The sequence below is a fragment of the Phasianus colchicus genome, chromosome 16 (genome assembly GCF_987193195.1).
Source record: "Phasianus colchicus chromosome 16, bPhaCol1.hap1.1, whole genome shotgun sequence".
Lineage (NCBI taxonomy): Eukaryota > Metazoa > Chordata > Aves > Galliformes > Phasianidae > Phasianus > Phasianus colchicus.
The window spans coordinates 3,124,015-3,148,584 of record NC_143451.1 but is presented as its reverse complement, the minus strand read 5'-3'; the positions used below and the strand labels follow the sequence as shown (position 1 = coordinate 3,148,584).

At 48.2% G+C, this 24,570-nt stretch overlaps 2 protein-coding genes across 11 annotated transcripts in view; both read left to right on the top strand.

The window, feature by feature from the left end:
* Positions 1-2,587, top strand: part of LOC116230293 (syntaxin-binding protein 4-like) — a 32,544-nt gene extending 29,957 nt beyond the window's left edge. For 3 of the 6 annotated variants that reach the window (XM_090151597.1, XM_090151599.1, XM_090151596.1), the window contains one exon: positions 1,344-2,587. In XM_090151597.1, the coding sequence (XP_090007723.1) occupies positions 1,344-1,570 (227 nt within the window). In that variant the 3' untranslated portion in view covers positions 1,571-2,587. Of the gene's footprint in view, positions 1-284; positions 343-1,343 lie in introns of all 6 variants that reach the window. The other 3 variants (XM_090151598.1, XM_090151601.1, XM_090151600.1) reach the window with 3 other exon arrangements.
* Positions 2,588-4,426: 1,839 nt separating this feature from the next.
* The window catches only part of SEC14L5 (SEC14 like lipid binding 5), a 39,447-nt gene continuing 19,303 nt past the window's right edge, over positions 4,427-24,570 (top strand). Inside the window, exons 1-3 of one of the 5 annotated variants that reach the window (XM_090151729.1) lie at positions 4,427-4,617; positions 11,292-11,387; positions 13,246-13,321. In XM_090151729.1, the coding sequence (XP_090007855.1) occupies positions 13,259-13,321 (63 nt within the window). In that variant the 5' untranslated portion in view covers positions 4,427-4,617; positions 11,292-11,387; positions 13,246-13,258. The other 4 variants (XM_031595361.2, XM_031595360.2, XM_031595362.2 and 1 more) reach the window with 4 other exon arrangements.

Sequence of the window (24,570 nt, the reverse complement as noted above, 5' to 3'; positions counted from 1 at the left end):
CATGCAGCCCCAAATGTGTGCCCACTCCTTACTCTCTGATGCCATTCACCAACTGGACACACTGCCACAGCCTTTCCTGCACTGCTCTCCAGCATTGCCTCCTCTCAGAGCACAGGATGCAAGGAAAATAGTGATAGCCTTTGAGAAGCACTCCTAATAGAGGAGCATGTCAGCATTTCCAGAGTGCCTGCGTCATTTATGTGTGTGTTATCATGATGCAGCAGTGTTACTTGTATTGGGCATCCTTTCTAACCCTTTGCTTACTCTTGGTTTTACACTTGCAGCTTCGCCGTGTGACAGGGACCAGTGCCTGCCTGCTGAAGGGCTCCCAAACTACAAGGAGTAGGTGTCAAAATCTGTCTTGCTGTGTACATTTTACATCATAACTATTTTTTTTATTTTTTTCCTTGGCAGTTTTGAACCAGATTATCTGATAGAGACCTTCATACTGTCATAAGAGAGAAGGAAATCCTCTCCTAGGCAGCAAAAGCCTTCTCACCCAGCAGAGCGAAGTATGGTGTGAATTCCTGGATCTTTTTTTTTCCCTAAAATCTGCTTTTTCCTTCAGGCCAGATGGAGAATCACGGCTCTGTGGCATTTTTTAGACCACTGTGAGCTCTGAGCATGGGAAAAATCCTCACTGAATGCATGAAGCTGTTATGTCACGGAATGACGGTGTGCTGAAGTTCCAGCCAAGAATGATAGGACATGTATGGCTCTGTTTGGATCTTCAGTGTTCTAAGAGTTTCCCTGAAACCTCTGAAGTGAATTACATCCAACAGAGCCACGTCCTGAAGATATCTGCTGAAAGAGCATGTTTTTGAGCCCTGAATGTTTGTGACAACTGTGTTAACTGATCACCTTAAGTGAACTTTAGAGTCTGCCAGCATGGAGGCAGTTAGGTACAAAGTAGGCGTTTGCAATCCCTGGTTTCCAGGTTAGGAAAATCATTTTCAGCCAAAACACGTAGCCAGCGCAATCAGCCACGTGAGATCCATGGTCTCTTCTTTTCTCCAGTCAGTAGCAAATCAGTATCACAGAATCATCAGTGTTGGAAAAGACCTCTGAGCTCATGAAGTCCAACCCATCCCACCATGCCCAATAATTGTGTCTCTCAGTGCCACAACCTCACAGTTCTTGAACATCTCAAGGTGTGGTGACCCCACCGCCTCCCTGGGCAGCCTGTGCCAATCCCTCACTGCTCTTCCAGAGAGCAATTTAGTCCTAATATCCAACCTGAATCTCTCCTCACACAACATAGGGCCACCACCTCTCATCCTAAAGTCTTCGTCTTATCTTTCGTATCCTTTACCCAAGTTACAAAAACCACTTTTTCGTTTCAGCCATCTCCATCAGAAGACCACGTGGCCTCCTCCTCCCAGCCAGAACAAGGCTGACCAGCCGCAGTCACCGAGCCCAACCAAGGAGCTGCCTGCAAAGCCAACATAAACCTCCCATAAGCAGCTCGTGCTCAGAACTGCGACCGCTCGTAACGCAGCTGCTGTGCTGGGAGATGGCAAGGACACACAGCAGGAGCTTCAGCTTCCAGGCAGCCCAGAGAGAGAAATAAGCTTTCTAAAGTGAGACTGATTCCTCCTGACTGCTACCCAAGACTTTTTCAGCAACCTCCCCTGCGCGTCTACCTCTGAGCTATCGTACAAGGCTATCTGCTCTTGGTTTTGCAGCTTTATAGGAAAACTATTCTCAAGAGGTTACACAAGCCTGGATTTCACTGGCAGCCTTTTAGAGCTTGGATCCTGGGTAGTAAGAGGAGCACGGACTTATTCAAGGGACTCAGATTCCTTTTGGTATTTCATATGAAAAACCAAAGCACATTTAGCAGCTGTCATCAATGCAGCTTAATGCGTAGCGTGCTAGCTGTCTTGGGATAGGTACTTCTCTTTTTATTCTTTTTGTATAGCTTCTCTCAGCTGCGATGCTTGAAACAGAAGCAGCATCCCAGCAAGCTGCTGGGGTTGCCTGCGTGCAACTGGTGCCCGCGTGCTGCTGAGCACTGAGTGCTCTCTGCAGAGCCCAGACGTAGCAAACACACCTCAATAACAGCCTGCAGAATCACCTGGGAGCTAGATCTGCGTGATGCAAGCTTGTATGTGGTTAGCAATGGACATGGTAGAGGTCTGGGGTGAATGCTGGCAAATAGAATGAACGCACTGCTTAGCAGGTGCTGGCTTTCTGAGCTGGGTTATGCTTGCAGTCGCTGTGCCCTGAGTCTCTGGGACAAATATTTTGCTCCACTCCATCTTATCTCCCTTATTTTGGCAGCTCACAGCTACATACAGGAGTGGCAGGCAAATGGGATGCATTCTAGCTGTTACACCGAGTTACGGTTACTTTAGCTTTCCTTTGTGTGGGTTCAGGGCATCCTTTATAGCTTACAGTACATGCCTAGGAAAAATCATGATGATAACGAATACCTACTGTACTCACAGACATCACTGCACTGCTAAAAACAACGAACCGTGTGCTGGAATTTCTCAGATAAATAACCAGTCTGAAATTTCAATTGAATTTACTTTCATAGCTTGTGACTTTTTTGAACACAACTCTCAGAATGTAAATTAAAAGACTTCTTTTAAAAGGAAATGTTGTTCTTTGGACCGCTCACAAGAATACAGCCAGGAAGGAGGTGCTTTTAAACGGTATTTATCTTGTTGGGGTTTGCTGTGGTTCCCAGCTTGCTCCCTAGTGCTCCTGTTTCAGGAGCAATTGCTGGTGTTACTTGTGGGTTCAGCCCTAGGGCTTGGTTCCCATCTCACGTTATCCAGGTGGGGGAAAGCTGCAATAAGACAGTTAAGATGTGCACAGAGCCAAACCCAGTCTCGCCAGGTTGGTCTGCTCTGCATCTGGGAAAGCACCTCCTGTCCCCATGGGGTTTGTGTGGCAGATACCAATCTGCTCACAGCAGCACGTCTTCAGAAGCGTTGGGCTGCAGGCTCTGTTTGAGGGCAATGTCTCCATCCATTGCTCTCCATGCCTGCCAGAGCACAGACCAACACGGCTTTGGGAAGGAGCAGTCTGTGTGTCGTCACGTACACCCAACAGCACCTGAGACTTAAGAGAAAAGGAGCAGGTCATGGAATGTGTAAGAGCCAAGAGTGAAACAGAAGAGGATAAAACAGATGTGGCTTCATCTCTTCCGCCTTCAAATCTTGTTGACCTTATTATTATGGCCTGAAGAGTCTTGTGGCAGTCAATGGGGGTTTTGCTACCAACGCCAGTGATGATGGGATTGTCTATAAGTGTGAGTATGGAACTGAGGGCTGGAGCAAAACAGAGCAGCAGGAACAGTCCCATCCCAGCAGGGCTTGTTTTTGTGCTCTGAAACAGAGTGCATTCAATGCTCCTTCCTAGCCATATGTATTTTAATGTCCCAAAAAGATGACATATAAAATATCTGCAGTGGGTCATGGCCTGGCAGAGGTAAACCTGCCCAAGCCCAACCACAATGCAGCTGATGCTCACATGTGGCAGAGGTTGGAAACAGAGAGATTCTGACCCAGGGTTGCTGTATTTCGTGTATCCTGAGCTGTGTGCCTGCAAAAGAGCAGGGAAGTCATTAACCTTTCACAAAGCCCACGCAATCCTGTGTCCCCAGCTTACTGGCAACCTCTTTGGAAAAGAAACCACACAGGTTCCTATCAGACAGGAGATCCTGGTGTCAGGCTTTGTCTGCTTTCCAAAGCAGCCACATTACTTGTTTTCCATTGTTCTCTTTGAACTCATCACGTTCCATGTGCCATTGCTTCAAGCACAGAAAACTTTCCATTCTCCTATTAATAGCCTTGTCGCTAACTGCTACCTTTCCAGAGAAATGTTGGGAGATAACACGACTGGAGATGCACTCCTGGAGGTGATGCTGATTTCAGTGACCCAGAATAACAAACCTGTGTCATGCCTTACTCCTAGGTAAGTGGGATCAGGCAGAGCCCAGTGCATCGCAGGTGACATCCTATGAGAGGCAAAAAGGGGAACGTGTGAAGGGACAAAGCAAAGCCAGAGCAGTCACAGAGCATGTCATTTGAACAGGATGCATTTTATTTACACAAGGCCTCTCTGGTACTCTCAGAGAGCTGGAGTCTGTCTTTGTTTGTAGTGCCATAGCTTGCTTGTAAGGTGTTGGAAACTGCAGCTGTCACAAAACTTTGTGTCTGTGTAAGAGAGCCCCGCACACAGCAAAGAGAGGGAGAGTCTTTGGCTACAAATGAGTCCTGCAGGTCATACTGAGCTGTTAAAATGTAAATCAATGAGTGTTTCACGAGCCACTGCGGGAGATGAAAGCAGTCCCTGTGAATGGACATAACAGTTTCGACACACTGCTTGTCTATAAACTCACAAAGATGTAATAATTGAGGAGTGGGGAGGACCCCCAACAGCAGGGTCAGCTGTTGGCCTGGCAGCTTTGGGGGTCAAATATCCATGTCCTGATGGCTTTATTTTGTGTTTTTCTTATGCAAAGCAGAAGTCCAGTTCCTACCTGTGGGCTGGGATCCTTTGTTCCCTAATGAAATAAACCAAAACTAGGTATATGACTGCCTCATTTAACAGCTGCAAGATGGGGAGGTTGGGCAGACAGCCACCTTGGCATTATCTTGAAAGGTGAGTGTAGCAGAGAGCCATTAGTACACTATTTATCTGCAGCCTGATGGGTAAGGTAACCAAATCTGCTGTAAGATGTCCCGGACTGGAGCTCATTAGATCTTCTCTTTCATCTCCGTCAGTGATCTCTGCCACCTCACTGCACGACCTTGGCAGGGCGTTCCATCTCACTTTTGCACCAGAAAAAGAAGTCTTGCAGCATCAGCTGATGTAAGCAGCACGGGGAAGGCAAAGCACAAGGGACCCACAGGATATGGGGCCTGCAGGGGAAAGGACTGCTGCTCTGCGTCCCCAGCGCAGAAAGCATCAGGATTTTAACTTCTGCTGACTCTGAAAGCAGCAGCCCCGACTTCTGCTTGGTTTTTGTCAAGCAGGGCGATGTTAAACGCTAGCTGCAAGCTGTGGGAACACATTCTTCCACCAGCCCTGAGCACCGCTGGGGAGGGCAGTGTGGTTGCAAAGCCTCCTCTTACAGCTCCGTGCAGCAGCACGGGTTGGACCCGAGCCCACTTCTAGAAAGTAGAAGTGCATTTCTACACTGCTTTAAATACGGCTCTAAAAACCGGGTGAACTTTGCTGCTGAATTTTTAAAGAGGCTCTTTAATGTTTAAACGACGCTGATTTTCCAAGGGTTGTTAAACACGTGTGAAAGACAGCTGGGAAGTGACTCGGTGTGACGATGCAGGAAGAGATGGGCTGTCTGTGTGATGCTGGTTTGCCATCATCTTCTTCCTGCTGTGTGAGATAGCAGGGCTGTCCACTGCCACAGACCTTCTTCAGAGGTCAGATGCTTTTGTAATGAAGTAAACAGGAATAAGAACACCTTGAGCAATCCCTACAACTTCTTTTCCACTCCTGATTCACCTCTTGCTTGAATTGCTGCTGGGTTGTTGGCTTTTTTTTTTTTCCTATGTACACCCAGAGATGAAGCAGGGAAGTTGAAGAAAGAGGGAAAAGCCATTGGAAATGGGTGAAGTGGGAGCTGGATGGTGTCTACAGACCAGACGTCCTTCCTGGGGGTTGTTCTCATTTCTAACCACAGTGATTAGGATCCTATCAGCAGCACTGAGCTGCTGCAGGGTGAGAACTTCCTTCTACCTTGAGAAACACTGAGGGCTGAATGCCAGCCCTTGCAGCAAGCACCCCATCCATGTAGGTGATAGAACAGCAAACTGGAATGGATGGGCTTCAGGGCAGTGGGAATGCCTGCAGAGAGCTTCCTCTGGGTTGGAGCAAAGGTATCCTACCACAGCTGCAGTGTTCCAAGGGCAGCTGGTGACAGGAGACCAATGCATATTGGAGAAGGGGAACTCTAGTCAGGGCTGTCCAGCAGAGGAAAGGATGGGAAGTTACTTTCCAGGATACTGACCTGTTTTCTATGACTAGAACAAGGTAAGAGCACAGCTATTGAGGCACAAAGTAGGAACGGGTTGGTGTGTGGCAGCAAGGGGGCAGAAAGAGTATTTTTTGTTTCCTGTTCCCTTTAAGGAAACATAACATTAATAGAGGTGGGAGAGGAATACCATTCCTTTGAAAATGTTACATCCTGAATGGGAGAGGAGAGCATGAAAGCGGGTGTGAAGGCAGATGCAGGGTTTGGATGACTTGGTTTCAGCACCCAGTCATTCGGCACAGCCTGCAGGAGATGCTGGCTGCTCTGGCCAAGCAGGATGTGGCTTTCCCAGAGTTTTGCCATTTGAGGGCTCTGTGTGTTCTTTACAGAGCAATGGCAGGCTGGCCCGCTTGGTTGGAGGCAGCAGTTTCAAAAAACATTACTGATCAGAAATAGGACCGCAGCTTCCTGAAATGCCTGTCCAGAAAAGGAGATGCTCTACAGCTTGAAATGATAAGGAGGCAGGAAAGGAAACGTGATCTTGCAAAGTGTCAGCTGGTCCCCTGGGAGATTTTGAAAGGAGGTTTTTGAAGGTGTAAAACATTGCCAGGTTGGTCTCTCACATCCCCTTCTCACCTCCCCTTGGTGCCCCCGTGCTCCTGCCCACAGATGCCACCAGCATGGGCAGCTCCTCCTTGGATGCAGCCACATAGAACCATAGAATCATAGAATTGCTCGGGTTGGAAAAGACCTTAAAGATCATTGAGTCCAACCACAGTCTGACTATACTACCCTAACTCTAATAACCCACGACTAAATCATGTCCCTGAGCACCACATCCACACGTTTTTTGATTAAACGCCCTCAAGGACAACGTAGAGCTGGTGACAGCTTTCTGCTACGGCTGCCTTGTCCAGCAGGTGGCCCGATAGAGAGCAGCTCTCTGCTGTAACGCATTCAGTGGTACCACATGGGGAATTGGAGCAGTGAGGTGAGGGGTAACGCTGTGAGCACTGGGTAAGGTGAGCCCTGGGCACGGCAGATCTGCCCACCTCAGCAGCTGGGGCTCAGATGTTTTCTGCTCACCCCCTCCTTCAGGGTCCTACAGCCCTTTGACCCCATCTGCAGAACTGTGTCCAAGCCTGGGGCCCGCAGCACAGGAAAGATGTGGAACTCTTTGAGTGGGTCCAGAGAGGGCCGTTAAGATGTTCAGAGGGCTGGAGCAGCTCTCCTATGAGGAAAGGTTGAGGGAACTGGGCTTGTTTAGCTTGGAAAGGAAAAGACTCAATGGAGAACTCATTGTGGCCTTCCAATACTTGAATGGAGTGTATATACAGGAGGGGGAACGGCTGTTTATGAGGGTGGATAGTGATGGGACAAGGGGGAATGGTTTTAAACTGAGACAGGGGAGGTTTAGGTTGGATATTAGGAGGAAGTTTTTCACCCAGAGCTGATGTTGTGAGGCTGTGCAGGGGTGGGTGTGGAAGATTTAGGTTGGGTATTAGGAGGATATTCTTGGTCTAGAGGGTGGTGAGGTGCTGGCACTGCTGACCAGAAAGCTGTGGGTGCCCCATTCCTGGACGTGCCCATGGCCATGGATGGGGCCCTGAGCAGACTGGTCTATGGGAGGTGAACCTGCCCATGGCAGGGATTGGGGCTGGATGGGCTGTGAGGTCCTTTCCAACCCAAACCATACCGTGGTTCTTTAGCATGGAAAAGAGAAGGCTCTGGGGAGACCTCATTGTGACCTTCCAATATTTGAAGGGAGCGTATAAACAGGAGGGGGAATGGCTGTTTATGAGGGTGGATAGTGATAGGACAAGGGGGAATGGTTTTGAACTGAGACAGGGGAGGTTTAGGTTGGATATTATTCACTCAGAGGGTGGTGAGGCACTGGAACAGGTTGTCCAAGGAGGCTGTGGATGCCCCATCCCTGCAGGCATCCGAGGCCAGGCTGGATGTGGCTCTGGGCAGCCTGGTCTGCTGGTTGGCGACCTGCACACAGCAGGGGGTTGGAACTGGATGAGCACTGTGCTCCTTTTCAACCCAGGCCATGCTATGATTCAACCCTTGCACTGTGCCCCACCTCCGCTAGCCAGAACCCGAGGAGCGATAAGCCGGGCTCCGCGCAATTCGCTACGACAAAACCGGGGCGCAGCGCTGTTCGGCTCCGCCCGCCGAATCCAGCCGGGCCCGATGGAAGCCGAGGCGGGGATTGAGGCGGAGCCCCGGCCCGCAGCACAATGGACAGCGCTCTGCGGCGCCGCGTGCGCTGGGGCGGGGCGGGCGCGCGGAGGTTGAAGCGGAGCCGGGGGCGGCGCAGCGCGGAGCCGGGTTGGGGCCGCCGCCGTTGCTCGGCATGGGGCCGGCGGGGCTCCGCCATGGGCGCGGTGAGGACGCGCGGGGCGGAGGAGGGCGCCTCGGTGAGGGTCGTGTGAGGGGTTCGGTTCGGTTCGGGAGGTGCTGTGCTGAGGGGCTGAGGGGGGAATTCCGCCCTAATCGCGGAGAACAGCGCTCGTAGCGTGCCGGAATACAGGTGGTGTGGAACCCCAGGGCTGACCCCGGTGAGCTTCTATTGAATGCGTTGATGTATTCGGGTCGGTTCTATATTAAAGCCCCCTCCGGGCTTTTAGGGCTGGGTTAAACCATGCGTGTGCTGGTCGCCGTTGGGGTGTCGGCAGGGAATGGGGCGCGTGGTGGCACTGGCTGTGCGATGTGATCAGCGCACCTGGGCCCAAGGAAAACGCGGCTGGGAGCTCGATGGGTCCCATCCAGCTCGGGGTATGCTGTGAAGCTGAACCTGGTTGTGCTGTGCTGTTGGGGCATCGCAGGTGGACTTGTCTCTGTGTTAAGCTGGGGCACATCTCTGTTCCTATACTGGAGCTGTGTGTGTAGCAGTAGAAAAGGCTCTATGCAACCCCTGTGGGTGAGGAGTGAGGGCTGCCCCTCCAGGATGACTTTGCTGCTGCTGCCAGCCGGCAAACTTTAGCTGTCAGGGAGTCAGAGCTTGGCTGTGTGTGATAGAGAGGTCAGCAGCGGTTCCCTGGCAAGAGGATTCCCCACCAAGTATGAGATAAAGGCACAGACATACTAGGCATGAAGCTGAAGTTGATGCTTGCGTGGAGGAAATGGCTCACTCGACAAATATTTGAGAGCAGAATGCTTACGCTGTTCCTTTTTCTCCTTCCCCTCTCAGCCAAAGGCTCTGTTCCCTATTGTGTTGTGCAGAATGTAGAAATGCAGTCGGGGTGTTTACGTTGTCCGCCCTTGGTTGTGATCCACCACTGGGCTCACATCCGTGCAGGGTGACAGTGTGGGGGCCGGGCTCCCAGCAGCTCTGCCTTGCAGCCCTCCGTGCCCCCTCACGTTGCTGTGTGCACAGCTCAGGGCTGAGCAGAGGATGGAGCCCTGCCTGAGAAGACATCGGCTTCTAAAAGACACCAGAGGTGTCTGCTGGCACCATTCCATTTCTTGTATCGAGCTGTAAAAGACAAAACCAAGTTTTTGTGTGCAGAAGCTCTAATAAGCATCCTGCAGCTTGGTACTGTCTTGTTATTAAATATGTGAGGCGTCTGTGTCAGCACCCACCACAGCAAAAGGCTCTCAAGGCAGAGAGGTGTTGTGCACGGCTTTGTGTGTTGATTTGAAGGGAGGTTTATAGGCTGCAGCCAGCCAGATTCATAGAATCCTAGAATGGCCTGGATTGAAATGGACCACAATGCTCATCCAGTTCCAACCCCCTGCTCTGTGCAGGTCACCAACCAGCAGCCCAGGCTGCCCAGAGCCACATCCAGCCTGGCCTTGGATGCCTGCAGGGATGGGGCATCCACAGCCTCCTTGGGCAACCTGTTCCAGTGCCTCACCACCCTCTGTGTCCCCCCCTTCTGTCTGTGAGTGTCAGCTTGGGGACAGCTGGCTTTCATGTGGCAAAGGACAATTTGAGGAAGTCTGGAACTCTTGCTATTTTCAGCAGGGCTTTGTGAAAGCAAACAAACAGAACCCTCAAAAACAGAACCAAACGCAAAACCTGTTTGGTGGTTCTCCTCCTGCTGAGAAGAAACCACCATGGGTTGGAGAAGTGAATAAAGGCTGTGGCTGCTGAGTTCTGCCACTCAACAGGCAATGCTAGCTCTAGATGAGAAGCAGGGCTTTGTGGGCTTCAATCTGGGGCTTTATGTATATTTAATTTCGAAACCCAATTTCTCATTCCCAACCATCTGGCTGTAGTCTGTCAAGTCAGCCTCTCCTGCAAATAATAGAATAAAAGTTAAGCATATGGAAAATCCCTCAGGTGCCTGCTGGGTGATTCTAAATAAAGTGGAAGCGTGTCGTTAATGTCACTGCCTCCCCTCCCTCTGCTGTGTGTTGTGATTCGTGCTCCCTGCAGGAGCCCTGCCAGGCTCAGCTGATAGTGATAGCTCCACATGCTGCACGTGCACTTCTTGTCAGGAGCTCACCTTGTCCCTGAAATGCCACCGAAATTGCAGTTGTGTGCAGTCAGGGGTTGTTTCCTTCTCTCTCCAGTGCAGTGCCAGGGGTGTATTCCTGAGCTCATAACTTGCTGCTATTCAAGGTTCAGCTCAGCTGTGAGGTGCTGTGGCAGAAGTGCCATGCTGGCCTCTGCAGGGAGCCCCACTGTGCCAAGCTTGCATGCTACTGGCATTGCTGGCAGCATCATGGGGTGCTTTGTGCAACGTGGTAGCTGCTGCTGTCCCATGCATCCAGGTGTGCAATAGCTGAGGTGCTTCTAACATCTAATTGGGATGGTTACAGGGATTAGCTGGATGTGTTGCTTCAGTGCACCGGCTGCTCCGGTCTCTCTGAGTTTTTCAGGCTGCTCTGGGCTTGGCCAGACACTGGTGTTACCCAGTGTGGGTAACGCACTGCCTCTGGGTGTGGGTTAACCATTGTAAGGCATCAGGCTGCAAGTTACTGAATCACCGCTCTTCAGCCCAGTTTCCTCGTGTGCTTTCAGCCAGATGCACACACAAAGTGGAACAGGTAGCTGGGCTACTGGAGACTGGAGTGGGATGGTGGATGTTTATGGAGCCAGATGTGTTTCTGTGCTCGTGGAGCTGCTTTCTGGTCTTCTTTATAAAGAGGTTGAAAACATCTGCTTATAACTCGTGTGAAATACTCAACAACTGCTAAAACGGGTCTTTCTCTCAGAACTAAAAGCTCTAGGATGTATTAATGTGCATATCTTTAGCAAATCTGGCTCAGCAGCCCTCCGGTAGCACCTGGAAATCCTACATCGTTATCACTGCTAATCATCTGCCTGTATCCCCATGCAAAAAGTCACTACTCTCACTGCCTTTTTTCTTTTTCCTTTCCTCCCCAGGAGTTCTAGCTGAAGTCCCTCTTGCTTTGAGAAGCAGAATGACAGCTCAGTCTTGAGAAGAGAGCACAGAAGGTCTGCCAGCACACTCTTCCCAAGGTATGAGAGGTTTCTAGGGCAGGTGTGAGTTATCAGCTGTCTGTTTTCCACTGCTTCTGTGGGTACAATTATTGCTGACCCCTTTGCTCTATCTTCCCTCAGCTAGAGCAAACCTGTGGCAGGCTGGCATAGGGACAGAGCAGTCCAAGCAGTGTGGTGAAGGCTGTTCAACTACAGCTTGTGCCCTCCTGTTGTTCTTCTGCTGCCTTTATTTCCAGGCTGTGGGTGGCTCTAGGCTGCTGCTTTCTCCTGCTGAGGTCTCTGACCCCTTCCTACAGCAATGCCAGACTTCCAGGTTTAGCAAGCAAGGCTAGAATTGGAAGCAAGATGACAGCTAAAGAGGTGTGACGAGGCTTCTCTTGCTATATTTGCACTTACTCGGAAGGTTCCCGCACAGCGTAGGTATTGTGCTTGCATAATCATATTACAGCATTGCATTACAAGGTGCCCCGTGCCTCTCTTGGCTCGGGTATCTGATATGTGATAGCAGTCTGGGCTTCCTGGGTGTTTGCTTGCTCCTGCTGTGCTCGCTTCACTCTGAGGTGGTTGCTGTGCTGATGCCTGCTCCCTGCGTTTGCTCGCTCTGCGAGGACCGGCTTTTAGCATCGATAAAGCTCTCAGACAGCCAGCGAGTCCTGGTTGTTGTTCCCTGGGTAACGTGATCCTCTGCAGAGTAACTGACTGTGAGACCCTTCTACAAACATTCCCCGCTCTCAGGTACCCAAACTTTTCAAAGCCTTTTCCCTCCCTCCCTTGCTGAACGCTTGGATTTCTGCGTGCGATGGCATTTTGCAGCAGTTCTGCTGGAGCAGGATCTACTGCCGTTTGCTTTTTAAGTCATGTTTCACCTCCGGTTTTTGGCTTGAAATGTCAGGGATAAGTTGCCTTGTGTTCGGAGTGTTGAGTTCAGCTATGCTACGCTGCGTGGTGCTGCCAAGGGCTGTGTCTGCTTAGCAGAGGAATTTGAGCAGGGTGGAATCAGCATAGTCTCAAACCAGCTGTCCAGTTTGGTGTTTCAGATGTTTTTGGATGACATTAACGGGAGCAATGTAAAGGATTCTGAAAGAATTGCAGGAAGCAGCCCAATAACCTTTATGATGGCTTATCTGCTTCCTTGAGATGCTCATTATTGATGCGTATTGAAGGGTTAAAACCTCAGCAGAGGAGTGTGAGGGAGGAATCCTGATGAGAACAGTGAGAGGTGGCTTGGAGAAATGAAACACTGAGAGCTGAATTGTTTCCATTGCATGCAGTTATTCCCTCAATTCAGCTGGAGGCAGTGGGCATTCAGGCAGTGGGATGTGATTGCTAACTTAGCATCAGGCATGTTCTCTAAGCATGCTGTTTCCTTTTCCTTTCCTTCGGTGAGTTAAAACAGCTAAATGCTACTTTGAGCACAAAAGCATTTAAAACAATATGCACGAAGCTGTGCAAACTTTCAGTAGGAGGCATTTTGCATAATGGTGTCAAACTTAATGCAGAAAATAGAAGGGGAGGGGAAAAAAAAAGAGAATTTCCATTTAAGCTTTTGCAAGATCCCTAGGAGAGGCTTCTTTCTCCAGGTTCTGGTTTTACATCTTTGCTTTAATTATTGTGAGTTTTGGTTGAGCTGTAAGTTGGAGTTGTGTTGGGAAGCAGCAAAGGACTCTGCTGTGTGCTGGATGTTTGCTGGGCTGGGGCTGCACACACCTACCTCTTCCCACAGTGACTTATGAATTGAGGCCAGGCAGCAAACACACCTAAAATCTCTGTCTGTGGGAGAGAGTTAAGGCTTCCAGGTCTGTTCGTGAGCACTGTTAGAATGTATTAACGTTTGTTATCAGAGAGCTGAAATTGTCCACTTTGATTTGTATTACAGGTGCGTGCTGAAGATGGTGCAGAAATACCAGTCCCCAGTTCGAGTCTACAAATACCCTTTTGAGCTCGTCATGGCAGTGAGTAATGCTCAGCACTTTTACTTCTCCAGCTGTTACAGGCTGCAGCCCCAGGCCAGTGGGAGGTGGGGACTGCAGCGTGGTTAGCTTATCTTTGTGGCAACCTTCTGTGGGCATGCTGCAGGAACACAGCTTTAGCTCTCACTGTCTTTTCTCCTTCGTTTTCCATCAAATATAAGGGTCAACATCTCAGCTTTTTCATAGACGGTTTATTAGTCACTGTAGGAAAAAAAAAAAACAACAAACCAACAACTTGTAAAAACTACTAATTTGTAATTCCAAGTTAGGCACTGGAAGGAAAAGACTGTTTGGTTGTAGACAGAGTCAGTTTGTTGCTATCCACCACCTTTGCGTTATCACCAAATGCCATTCTGTTCAGAATATCTCTAGATCTGAGCCCAGTCAGTATCAGGCTGCCCAGAGAGGCTGTGAATGCTCCATCCCTGGAGGTGTTCAAGGCCAGGTTGGATGGGGTCCTGGGCAACCTGGGTTGGTGTTAAATGTGGAGGTTGGTGGCCCTGCCTGCAGCAGGAGGGATGGAGCTTCGTGATCCTTGAGGTCCCTTCCAACCTGAGCCACTCTATTATTCTATGATCATAGGATTAGCATATCAAAAGTCTTTTCTAAATCAGTGAGCTTCCTGGTTTGGTTAAAAAACTAGAGATCTTTGGATAAAATCTTTCAAATCCTTCTTCCCTTTTCACCCCATGACTGAGATGTCGGGAGAGACCTCTCCAAGTTTTGTGTCATCCAGAAGGAGCTTGAGAGCTGTAGTTGAAGTTCTTTTGCTGGTGGTGCAGGAAGCTCAAGTCACCTCAACAGCTTCCTGAGGTGAGGCTTTTAAAGTATTTGTGATACGTTGGACTTTTCCACTGCTCTTCAGGGTTCTGAGAGCTCTGCTCCTTGCATTTTGAGGGCAGCACTGAGCGTTTGGGCGTCCATCTGAGATGCTTCCATACAGATTCTTGCAAGGTTTTGTTTAGTAACCTCTGTTGAGCATTTCAGTCTACCCAAGGAATCCGTGAGACTCAGTGTTTGAGACTTTCAGTCTGGTATTTTCTTCCCTGCTGAACAAGGATACCAGTTTTCTTTGGTCTTGTAGGAATCTCAGTAGGAAAGCTGCAGAGTGAAAGCAGTCGAAGTCATTTCCACAAATGGAAGGGAGAGCCCAACACAATGCATTGAGTTCCTTTTGGCAGCATTGCCTTTCTTGCCATAAAATTGGCAAAGAAGTGCCATAAAATTGGTTTTATCCAAAGCAGAGTCCAGTCTTTTGATTCGAGAGCTAAAATTGAAGGGGAGATTCTTTGCTTCATCCTCAGTGTGAGTAAAAGGCAGCAACAGTTCCTCAGCTGTGAGCAGGTGCCATTCCCTTGGATGCTCTCTCATTATCAAGACCTATCAGCTTTTCTTTCTGATAGCTGGGCTCCCACCCCCCAGTTTTCCCCCTTTTTTCTCCTTCCAATCTTGTCCAAGTTTGCTGTGTCTGTAAGCAGCTAAGCCAGCAACATGAGGCAGATGTGCCTGCAACCAGTCTAAGGTTAATATCTGTGGTAGTGAAACTTTTCTAGCTTTGTTTTCTTGTTCTCCCAGTGCATTCTGTGTTAGAATTAGATACCAGTGCTTGTTATGGAGGTACTTGGCTCTGTGTATGCCTCTCCATGTTCTCACTGTCTGTCTTTGTAGGATAACCCTCACTAGATGCCCATCAATAGACTGGCTGCTCATACAGCAGGCTGCCTCTAGACAAATCCTTTGTAAGCTTGTTAGCAGAATGCCTAAAGGCTGGGGTTCGATGGGTTTATTTTTCAAGTGGGTTAGTTTTATTTGCTTCCAGTTTTTTCAACGTGATAGAATTTAAAATTCCCTGGGATTTCAAGGTTGGGATTGTAAACGTCGTCCTTCAGGAGCTCAGCAAGCTCAAATTGCTGTTACCTTAGCAAAGTTATTAGTCCTCTTATAAAGATTAAGTTACTTGCTCCAAGGTCACCCAAAGGACTGTGTGGTAGTCTAGGGAACTGAATATAGACCCTCTGTAATCTCCTGTGAAAATCACGTGTCCGCAGCAGGATCTGCAGTGTTACAAAGCCTGACGTTTTGAAAGGTTCCCAAGGCAGTGGTTGAGGCTGGTGGCAGTCCACACGGGCCAGATTGGATGCAGGCTTCGTTATCATATTTGATGTGTGGATCTCGCAGAGCTGTCAGGCGCTAGCTGTCAGTTGCTGGAAGTTTTGCAGGCAGTGTAGGCGTACAGTGAAGCTGTTTTGCTCCTCAACGCATGGCATTGCTGTTAATCTGCCTCAACATCAATCTGACAGCAGCTTCCCCAGTACTGGGAACCTTATATTCAGCTGCTTTCATCTCTCCGCCTCAAATGCTTTCTGCGAACCTTTGGAGCGCTGTGTGCTCACGCTGAGGTTGGTGTCAGGAAGGCAAGGATGGTGTGAGTAAATTCCCAGACATCTCTCTATTTTAAGGGTCCCTGTGCACTGATAACATTTGTAATGGGGAGAGTGAGGCTTCTGGGGCTCTGTACAGGCTATGCTCTGAGGTAATCATAGAATGGTTTGGGTTGGAAGGGACCTTTAAGATCACCTAGTTCCAACCCCCTGCTATAGGCAGGGACTCCTCCCTCTAGGCTGGCCTGTTCCAGTGCCTGACCAAAGCTGTTAAGGTATTTTTTTAGAAGTAAGAGGCATCCAACTATCTTTACTGTCAGTTTATTGCTTCTAATTTGTAAATTTTTGCATACTTCTGTATGCGTGGTGAATGTATTTGAAAGTTTTTTCACATAAGGAATGATCTGATTCCCTTCCATACTCATTTTTTTTAGCAATCCATTTTTATGCATTATTTCTTAGGAATCCTCTATTTACTCCACCTGAAGGACAGCTACTTTTTGAAGTACTTTTCTTCCATATTCCCCATGTATACTTGGTAAGGAGGGTTTGTTAGGAGGAGTACCCCAGAATCTCTGATGTTTGGACCCTACAATGGTAAACGATGCCTGTGCTTCCTTCAGTTATCAGGAGCTGAGAAGTAAGGTGGTTGCAGCCAAATGATTCATTGCATCCTGCCCTTGTTAAAAGGCATTGTGTTTCCCATGCCTTTTGTTGAACCCTGCCACCAGGAACGTGATTCATCTTGTTGGAGCTTGCACAGTGCACACTGTGCTGCTCATCCTCAAGGCAGCACAGGGCCGTGCGTGACAGAAGAGCCCGTGTTAATACCTTTATTATTGTGTACCTCTAGATAATTGCCCGTGGATTTGCACTCTTCTGGTTATTAAGGCTTCTGCTGCTGGCGTTCTGGCACGGGCAGGCAGTAAATTTGGCACATCCACTGAGTCCTTCACACTGCATTCCCCTCCTTGCTCTCTTTGCTAGTCCTCTGCATCTGAGAAGTAAAAGGGAATCTAAAGGCTTAGCAAGCATCTCCTGGTCACGCAGGAGCTTCAGTTGTTTTTCTCTTCCTCTTACTACAAGAGTGCTCCCTTCTTTTTAAACAATGGATCACCTTCTCACACTTGTCCACATCCACAGAAGTGATTTTTCACATGCTTTGTTCCTATTGTGTACTTGTACCAAAGGATCACCAATTAGCTCATCAAATTATATCCAGTGCCTGACATCTTTGACTTGAAAAGAATCTTGACTGTTTTTGTTATCGTGTCATATTCTTCCTTTTCCATTCTGTCTTTCCCTTCCTTTTCCTTTCCCCTTTTAAACGTAGCTGTTCATTCAAGTGGATTGTCCTCTGATACGGTGTTGAGTTTGGTTTGGGCATGTGAGATCATCATGTCTAATTGTACAGGAAACAGGGCGAAGAGAGAGACTGGATTTTTCACCTTATTTGTTGCCAGTGAATTGTTAGGTCAGGTATGGTGGGGATTCTTTTCCTGTTGATTTCAGTAGTGCATTCAGCCCATTACACTTGCATTTTACATCTACCATATTTGAATGCTCTGTAGTATACCCTACTTTTGTTTTGTTTCCAATGCTACAGACCTGAAAGAGCTGTGCACTCTTACGTGGTCTTGTACACTTCACGTGCAGTTTTAATTGCAGCCATAATGGTGTGAAAGACAAACTTCAAGACAGCACTTCTGTCAATTATTCGGTCCTCTCGCCGCATTTATGATGCACTTCGTATTCAGCTCTTATTGCTACTAATGGCTTCCTGCTAAGAGAAATGGTCTTTCTGCCCAGCCTTAAAGATCTGTTAGTGACAGCTCATCATCTTCCCTCTGTGTTGGTCTGCAAATAGAAATTTGGCTGTCTAAGGTCCTGATCTGCCACCTGTACTTCCAAGCTTCTATCATTCTTTTCTCTGCGTTTACTTGATCTGAAGCTCATTGTTTTCCAGGTAAGATTAACTGAATGGAACCACGATGGTGTATATATACTTCTGCATCTCTTCAGTGTGGTTTGAGTGCTAACAAGCTGGCTGGCAAGTTTAGTTCAGGCTGCAAACGTTGCAGTTTTTATCTCAGAAATGACTTCACGTTGAAATTAGTAGTTAAAAACAGTCCTTCCCCATCCTTACTCTCGTGCTGTAGCACAGAGCTGTAGCACAGAGCTACATCCCATCCAAAGCAATTATTCGTGGTCCTTGTGTGGGATGTCTTTCTTATTAGCCCAACCCTGCTGAAGCAGCCCTGCTGATCTTCGCTGGCTCTGCCAGGGATCTTCACTCTTGCCCCCAAATAATCACCCAGCAGATCAGCCCTGTCCACTGGCTATGTCCAACTCATCCAAGCTGCTTTGCAGCCACTGAAGTTTTTCTCAGATGCACCTGTTGAGAATCTGGCCCACAGATGTGTGCAAGACTCAAACATCCACTGCAACTAAAACCAAGATGCATCATTTTCTCACTGCCTGGTGTTTTTTTATGCTAACAGTGACAGGAGGTTTGTACATGCAGTCTAATTGAAGGCAGCTTGTTGCTATTTCAGCTGTCAGGATTAGCTGTAGGAGGAGAAACTGAGCACTGCTGAAGTCCTAATGGCTAGAATTTCTCCCCACGTAACTTTTCAAAACTACTTTTGTTCTTAAATTTTCATTATGAGTGTTGCATTACAGATGTTAGGTCTCCAGGAAGCTTTACCTAATGACTGATTCCTGCCACGTTTAGCACATTGGTTTTATAAAGAGGCTGATTAAACCCTGACACATCATGCATGCTCTGCTCTCTGGTACTGTGGTTTCTTAAAGGATTTGATATCTCACTGACTGGTGCAGGTTCCCTTGCAACAGAGCATCTAAGCCTTCTTGTGCCAGGTAGGCACTGCAGTTTGGCCCAAACAGCTTGCAGTACACGTTGGTAACAGAGAGAATGGTGTGTGAAAGCAGTGCAGTGTACAAGCAGAATGATGTCTAGCAGGAATGGTGTTAGCTCTGAGGGTGTGTTTGGTGTGATGAGTTCAGCATGTCTTCACAGCCCATCTGGCTCTCAGAAAGGCTGCTGTGCTGCATCAGATGTGCAGATCAGCTGCCAACTACAGTGCAGTATCTTCCAGTATCTTACAATGCCTGCAGCACAGATGCACCCCAGAATACATTTCTGGGCCTTGCCGTGTACTTAATTATAATTACAGACTCCCCAGCTGGAGTTTCAAGACGTCATTAATCTGGGAACATCCCAGGCTGATTTTCAAACAAAGTAGAATCTTAACCAAGATATTTGATGCTGGTTCGCAGCCTCTGCTTTCAAGTGTGAGCCCTGAAAAAAGAAGAGCATTTTTGCTGCAGGGAGAGCAGAGCGTGGCTTCTGGCAGCTGGAATGCTTCACAAGCACGGAACAGCGGTGCTGCAGCTGTGCAGAGTGGCTGAAAAGGTTGGAGGAGAGCTCTGAGTGCAGCTCCAGTGAAGTGCCAGAGAGGAGGTGCAGTGCCTGCTGCACGCTGTGTCCTTGGAGCACAAGTGAGGTGTGGGAGAGCTTTGCAGCCTGCATGCCCAGTGCTTGAAGGCACCTTTGGAGCAGCTGATGTGGATAACGACACAGATTTCAGATTTGTGTTGGAAATGGGATTTCTGACCGGCGGGGCTCTGGAGATTGAGAAAGAATCAAGGTGCAAGGAGGAAAATGTTTTAAAATAGCTTCTCTTTGATGCTCAGTCCCTGTAATACCAGGAAATGTGCCAGTAGGCATCCAAGCACTGGCTGAGCAGTGGATGCTTCCTTACAAAAGTGAATGTACTCCCTGCAGCAGGATTTAGGTATACAGAATGTGCTTATTGAGTGCAGACAAATCATCTTTGCATCCAGGTGGTCTGTGTCCAACCATTGTCCATGCTGGTATTTTAGAGGAAGGCAGCTTCTCTTGCCTCTTTTCTTGCCATGCTCTGAAGGAAGGCTTGTTGTAACTGTCAGAAGGCGTTGGGTTAACTTTGCATGTGCTTACAGAGGATCTAGCGTTGACTCAAGACGTGATGCTTTGGTGTGACTTGATGGCTTGAAACCGTGCTGTCAAGATGCACTATAAATATCCCATCATCTGCTGAGAAGCATTTGGCAACAGAACTCTGAAAGTAATGATTCCTGTGTCAGCTGGGATAATTCTTCACAGCTGTATTCAGTTGTTCAGCCCCTGTGCCCTGCCACCACCTCCTCAAGTTATTAAGCAGGCTGAGAGTGAGCAATAGTTGGGCTGAGTGGAGCTGACATTTCTCTTGAGATGATGGTGTGGAACGCTTCCCCACGGGCAAACAGGTGATGTTTACCACAGCTGTGGATAGAAGTGCTTATTTGGATTTCTGGAGACAAGATGCTGGCAGTAATCATGTGCCCTGGTCTGCTTAGTGTGCACAGTGGGCATCATACAAGTCATAGAATCATATCACAGAATGGTCTGGGTTGAAAAGGAGCACAATGCTCATCCAGTTCCAACCCCCTGCTGTGTGCAGGGTCACCAACCAGCAGCCCAGGCTGCCCAGAGCCACATCCAGCCTGGCCTTGAATGCCTGCAGGGATGGGGCATCCACAGCCTCCTTGGGCAACCTGTTCCAGTGCCTCACCACCCTCTGGCTGAAAAACTTCCCCCTCATATCCAACCTAAACCTCCCCTGTCTCAGTTTAACACCATTCCCCCTTGTCCTATCACTATCCACCCTCATAAACAGCCGTTCCCCCTCCTGTTTACACACTCCCTTCAATTATTGGAAGGTCCCTTGGGCAGACTCACACTGCCACTGCTAAGACTCCATTAGCTTGGCAAGAGTGTTTTAGGAATGGACGAATCTGGCATCATTTGTGGATTTAGAGAGTAATCGGATCATTTGAGGAATCTGTATGGGGTTGTCCATGCTTTCTTTGATCACCTGCTCCAGGTGCAACATGGAATCTTACTGCCTTGGAGAAGGATTCGTTTCTCAGAGTTCATTTGAGGAGTGCAGGGCTGGGGCTGGAATGGATGAGCTCTGAACTAAGTGGCACTGGAGCCTGGTGCAAGGAGACAAGATATAACTGGAAGTTCAGCTTGTATTCCAGTCGTGTCTAGAAGACTTTTCTTCTCTTCCACCGAATATATAAGTATAGAAGTTAAATAATAAACTCTTGAGCAGGGAATAAAATCGGTGAGACAACTTAGAACCATCATCAAAGGTTAAATCTCAAGCAGTGTGGACTTTAAATTCCTAAGCACAGCAGCCTGTTCAGATTTGACCCTGAGTTTACGTAAATCATCCACAATTCTTACAGCTGCTTCTGGCAACAACAGATTGTCGTGCCAACCAAGCATTACTTTGTGAGCCAGCCTTTTTGATTTGGGGCTGGTTCACTGAGCAGCCTGCATGTGCTGTAACACTTGGTTGCTGTGTTTTGCTCTTTAAGGTATTAGTCACCAGAAATGTCTGCTTCCTTGCCTCCTAGTTCTGTGCACCTTGCCTCTTCCTGCAATAGGCAATGGCAAACCTGCCCAGCCATGTAGCAATCATTCCTGTATAAAGCATTGCTTCTGTGGCTGCTGCAAAGGCCAATGCATTGTGTTGTTTGTGACTTGAAGTGCTCCATCACCAACCATTCAACTCCTTACTAGGGGAGATAATAGCAGAACAAAGGGAAATGGTTTGAAGTTGAAGGAGGGAAGATTGAGGTTGGATGTCAGGGGGAAGTTGTTTGCTGTGAGAGTGGTGAGGTGCTGGAACAGCTGCCCAGAGAGGCTGTGGATGCCCCGTCCATCCCTGGAGGTGTTCAAGGCCAGGTTGGATGGGGCCCTGGGCAGCCTGGGCTGGTATTAAATGTGGAGGTTGGTGGCCCTGCATGCAGCAGGGGGTTGGAGCTTCGTGATCCTTGAGGTCACTTCCAACCCTGGCCATTTTATGGCTCTGTGATAAGCAGAGGGGAACACTATATCCGAGTAGCTTGAAAGGGATAACATTTCTTCTCAGACAGTGGTAATTTTCCAAGCTAGCTCTGTGCAGCTGCAGTGCACGTCCTGCTTTCGGTGCCATGTCACTCGGTTGTGCCTGTGTTGTAATGGGCAGCTGGTGCTCCCTGAATTGTTTCATTCACCCAAATCTGAAGGAATGAGACAAACGATTGGCTGCTGTCCAGGGAGGCAGAACTCTGATCCGTGTTCCCAGCCTGGGTAACTGTGGTCCAGTGGACCTCTGGCAAATGGAAACTGGCTTCCCTCAGGTCCAAATGATTGTTATGTTTCTCTGCAGGTTGTAGTGATTAAGAAGCAGATGGGTTGTTGTCTGGTGAATGTGTGTGCAGAGCCTTTGTTTTCCTTTCTGCATTTAGGCTCAGCAGTAGGAGGCTTTTCTGGATGAAATGATTACTTTTTCCTGGAAGGCCATAACCTGAAAATACTTGAATCTGAGGATAACTGTGTCTACTGAAAAGGTGGAATAAACTCCTCCTCTTCCTACTTAAAAGTGATGAGGGGTTCTATCTTGCTCTTGCATCCCTTTCCAAAAGGATGATGATCTTGGCACGTTTAGGTCAAAACATGATATCATATCTCCTGTTTCCCCATTCATCTGAACATAGATGCATTTTTTTGTCACTTCATCCTTAGTTTGGGTTTGGAGGTGTTTTGTTTCAAGCAGTAATTAATTCAGTGCTTGGACTTCCCCATTGTTTGTGATTCCTAAGGCCTCTGTTGTGTAACTGACTTCAAGGTCGATTGCTGGAGAAGTTGTTGAAACCTGCAGAGGAGAAACAGGAGTAGCTGTTATAAAAGATCATAGAGTTGTTTGAGTTGAAAGGGACTCTTAAAGGTCATCTAGCCCAATTCCCCTGCATGAACAGGGCTACCCACAGCTCCATCACTGCTCAGAGCCCATCCGGCCTGACCTTGGCTATCTCCAAGAAAGAGGCACCCATCACCTCTCTGGGCAGCCTGTGCTGGTGCTTCTCCACCTGCATTGTAACAAACTTCTTCCTTACATCCAACCTAAGTCTCCCGTCCTTTAGTTTGAAGCATTTCCTCTTGTCCTGTCACAGCAGACCCTCCTAAAGACTGTCCCCTTCTTTCTTATGGCCCCCATTTATATACTGAAGGGCCATGATCAGCTCTCACCAGAGCTTTCTCTTCTCCATGCTGCACATCCCCAGCTCCCAGCCTGTCCTATAGGAGAGGTGTTCCTCACAAGCAAATCATGATGTGTGATTTCAGTCTGATGGAGATGATTGCAAAGATTTAAATGACACCTGTATGTTTGTGAGAGGACGGCATACAGTCCACCACCAAACGACAGCATGGCACTGTTTTTCCAGCAATGGTTCTCTTGGTTTAGAATAGGGCACTGAAGTGGTTGTTTGGGAGTGAAAAGGGGACGTAAATCTGAACTCTAAAGAAAAGAATTCTTGTAAATTGAGATCTTGAAAGAGTTTGCTTGGCTCACCACGTGTGCACAGTGCTTAGGTTTGCCTGGACAGCCCCTGCAGCTGTGCTGGGGGATTTTCTTCTAGTCCAAGCTGGTGTGAAGTCAATCACAGAGTCTGATGATGCTGGAAGAAGGAACCCAAACCAGGATTCAGGGTGACGTGCTGGCTTGGTTGGGTGGGAGGATTTGCAGGAGGTGTGCAAAGTGCAAGCTAGTGCTGCTTGACAGTGCTAATCCCTGTAGGATTTAGGGGAGGGGAGGGAGCAGCTTCACTGAGCTTTTTCTTCCTTTTTTTTCTTTAATATAACATTCAGTGCTTTGGTCATCACAGTATTTGTCTTAAGGTATAGTGATTATGCACTTGGGGAAAAATAGTGGCGCAACACTGCTGTAATTCCTGCAGCAGAGAAGGGAGGCAAGTTGTAGTTTCTGTACACTCATCAGTGCAGAGCTGCTGCAGCATGGAGATGAGAGCACATGCAGATGGATTAGCAGCTGAAGTATTAAAACAAGCTAATAATAAATCCCTGTGCCTTTCATTTGACTGGGGTGTTGCTGTTCACCTTGCACTCTGCAAAAATCATGGAGGAGGAGAAAATAACGACCAGTTCTGGTGCTGGATGGGGAAAAAAAAAGGAGATGTTTGTGTCCCGATTTTCTTCAATTTCTCTGCTGGAGCAGAAATGTGCTGTTCTACTGATGCTGATCTTGATAAGAGGATGCTGGGTGCTTGTGATGGACGGCTCCTGATAGCTCACTCTCTGCATGTTGACAGTGTAACTTCATTGTGGGTGAATTGTGGTGCTTCAGCTGTCCTTCATGTGATCTCGGGCATCTTTGGGCTGCTGTATTTTTAGAGTTGTTGCTGCGCAGAAAAGATTAGCAAAAGACTTAAGATCAATGTGTGATTCTTTCTCAAATATGGAAGTGTTCCACCTCTGCAGGTGATGGGTTTGGGCTGTCGTCTTGGTTGTATCGCCACGGTTGTGCATAGATTTGTGCATCTGGTTCCAAAAACTGAGGCTGACTGAGCTGTTAATAGTTGACCCGATCTTGGTTTTGCAAGGTTTAATGATGGTGTATCAGGAAGCCTGTCTCTGGGTCAAGCACATACACAGTGGAGGGAGGAACAGCTGTGCATTGAGATCCTGGGGGCTCATCTTCAAACAGAACCAGAGGTACCTGGGTTCAGTGGAGTTGTGTGGAGCTCCAGATTTGCCATGGTGGTCTCTCAGTGGCAATGAAGTATTCCTGTATAACCTGTATTCCAGGTACAACTGCTGAGGTGGGGCTTTTGGGTGATGGCTGTGCTTTGATTGCTCACCATCTAGTGGAAGAATGGCTCTTGTTTCTCTGCAGACTCCCTCGTGAGTGCTCATGGTGCAGCTGCAGCCCTGAAAGAGCAGAGGAATGGAGG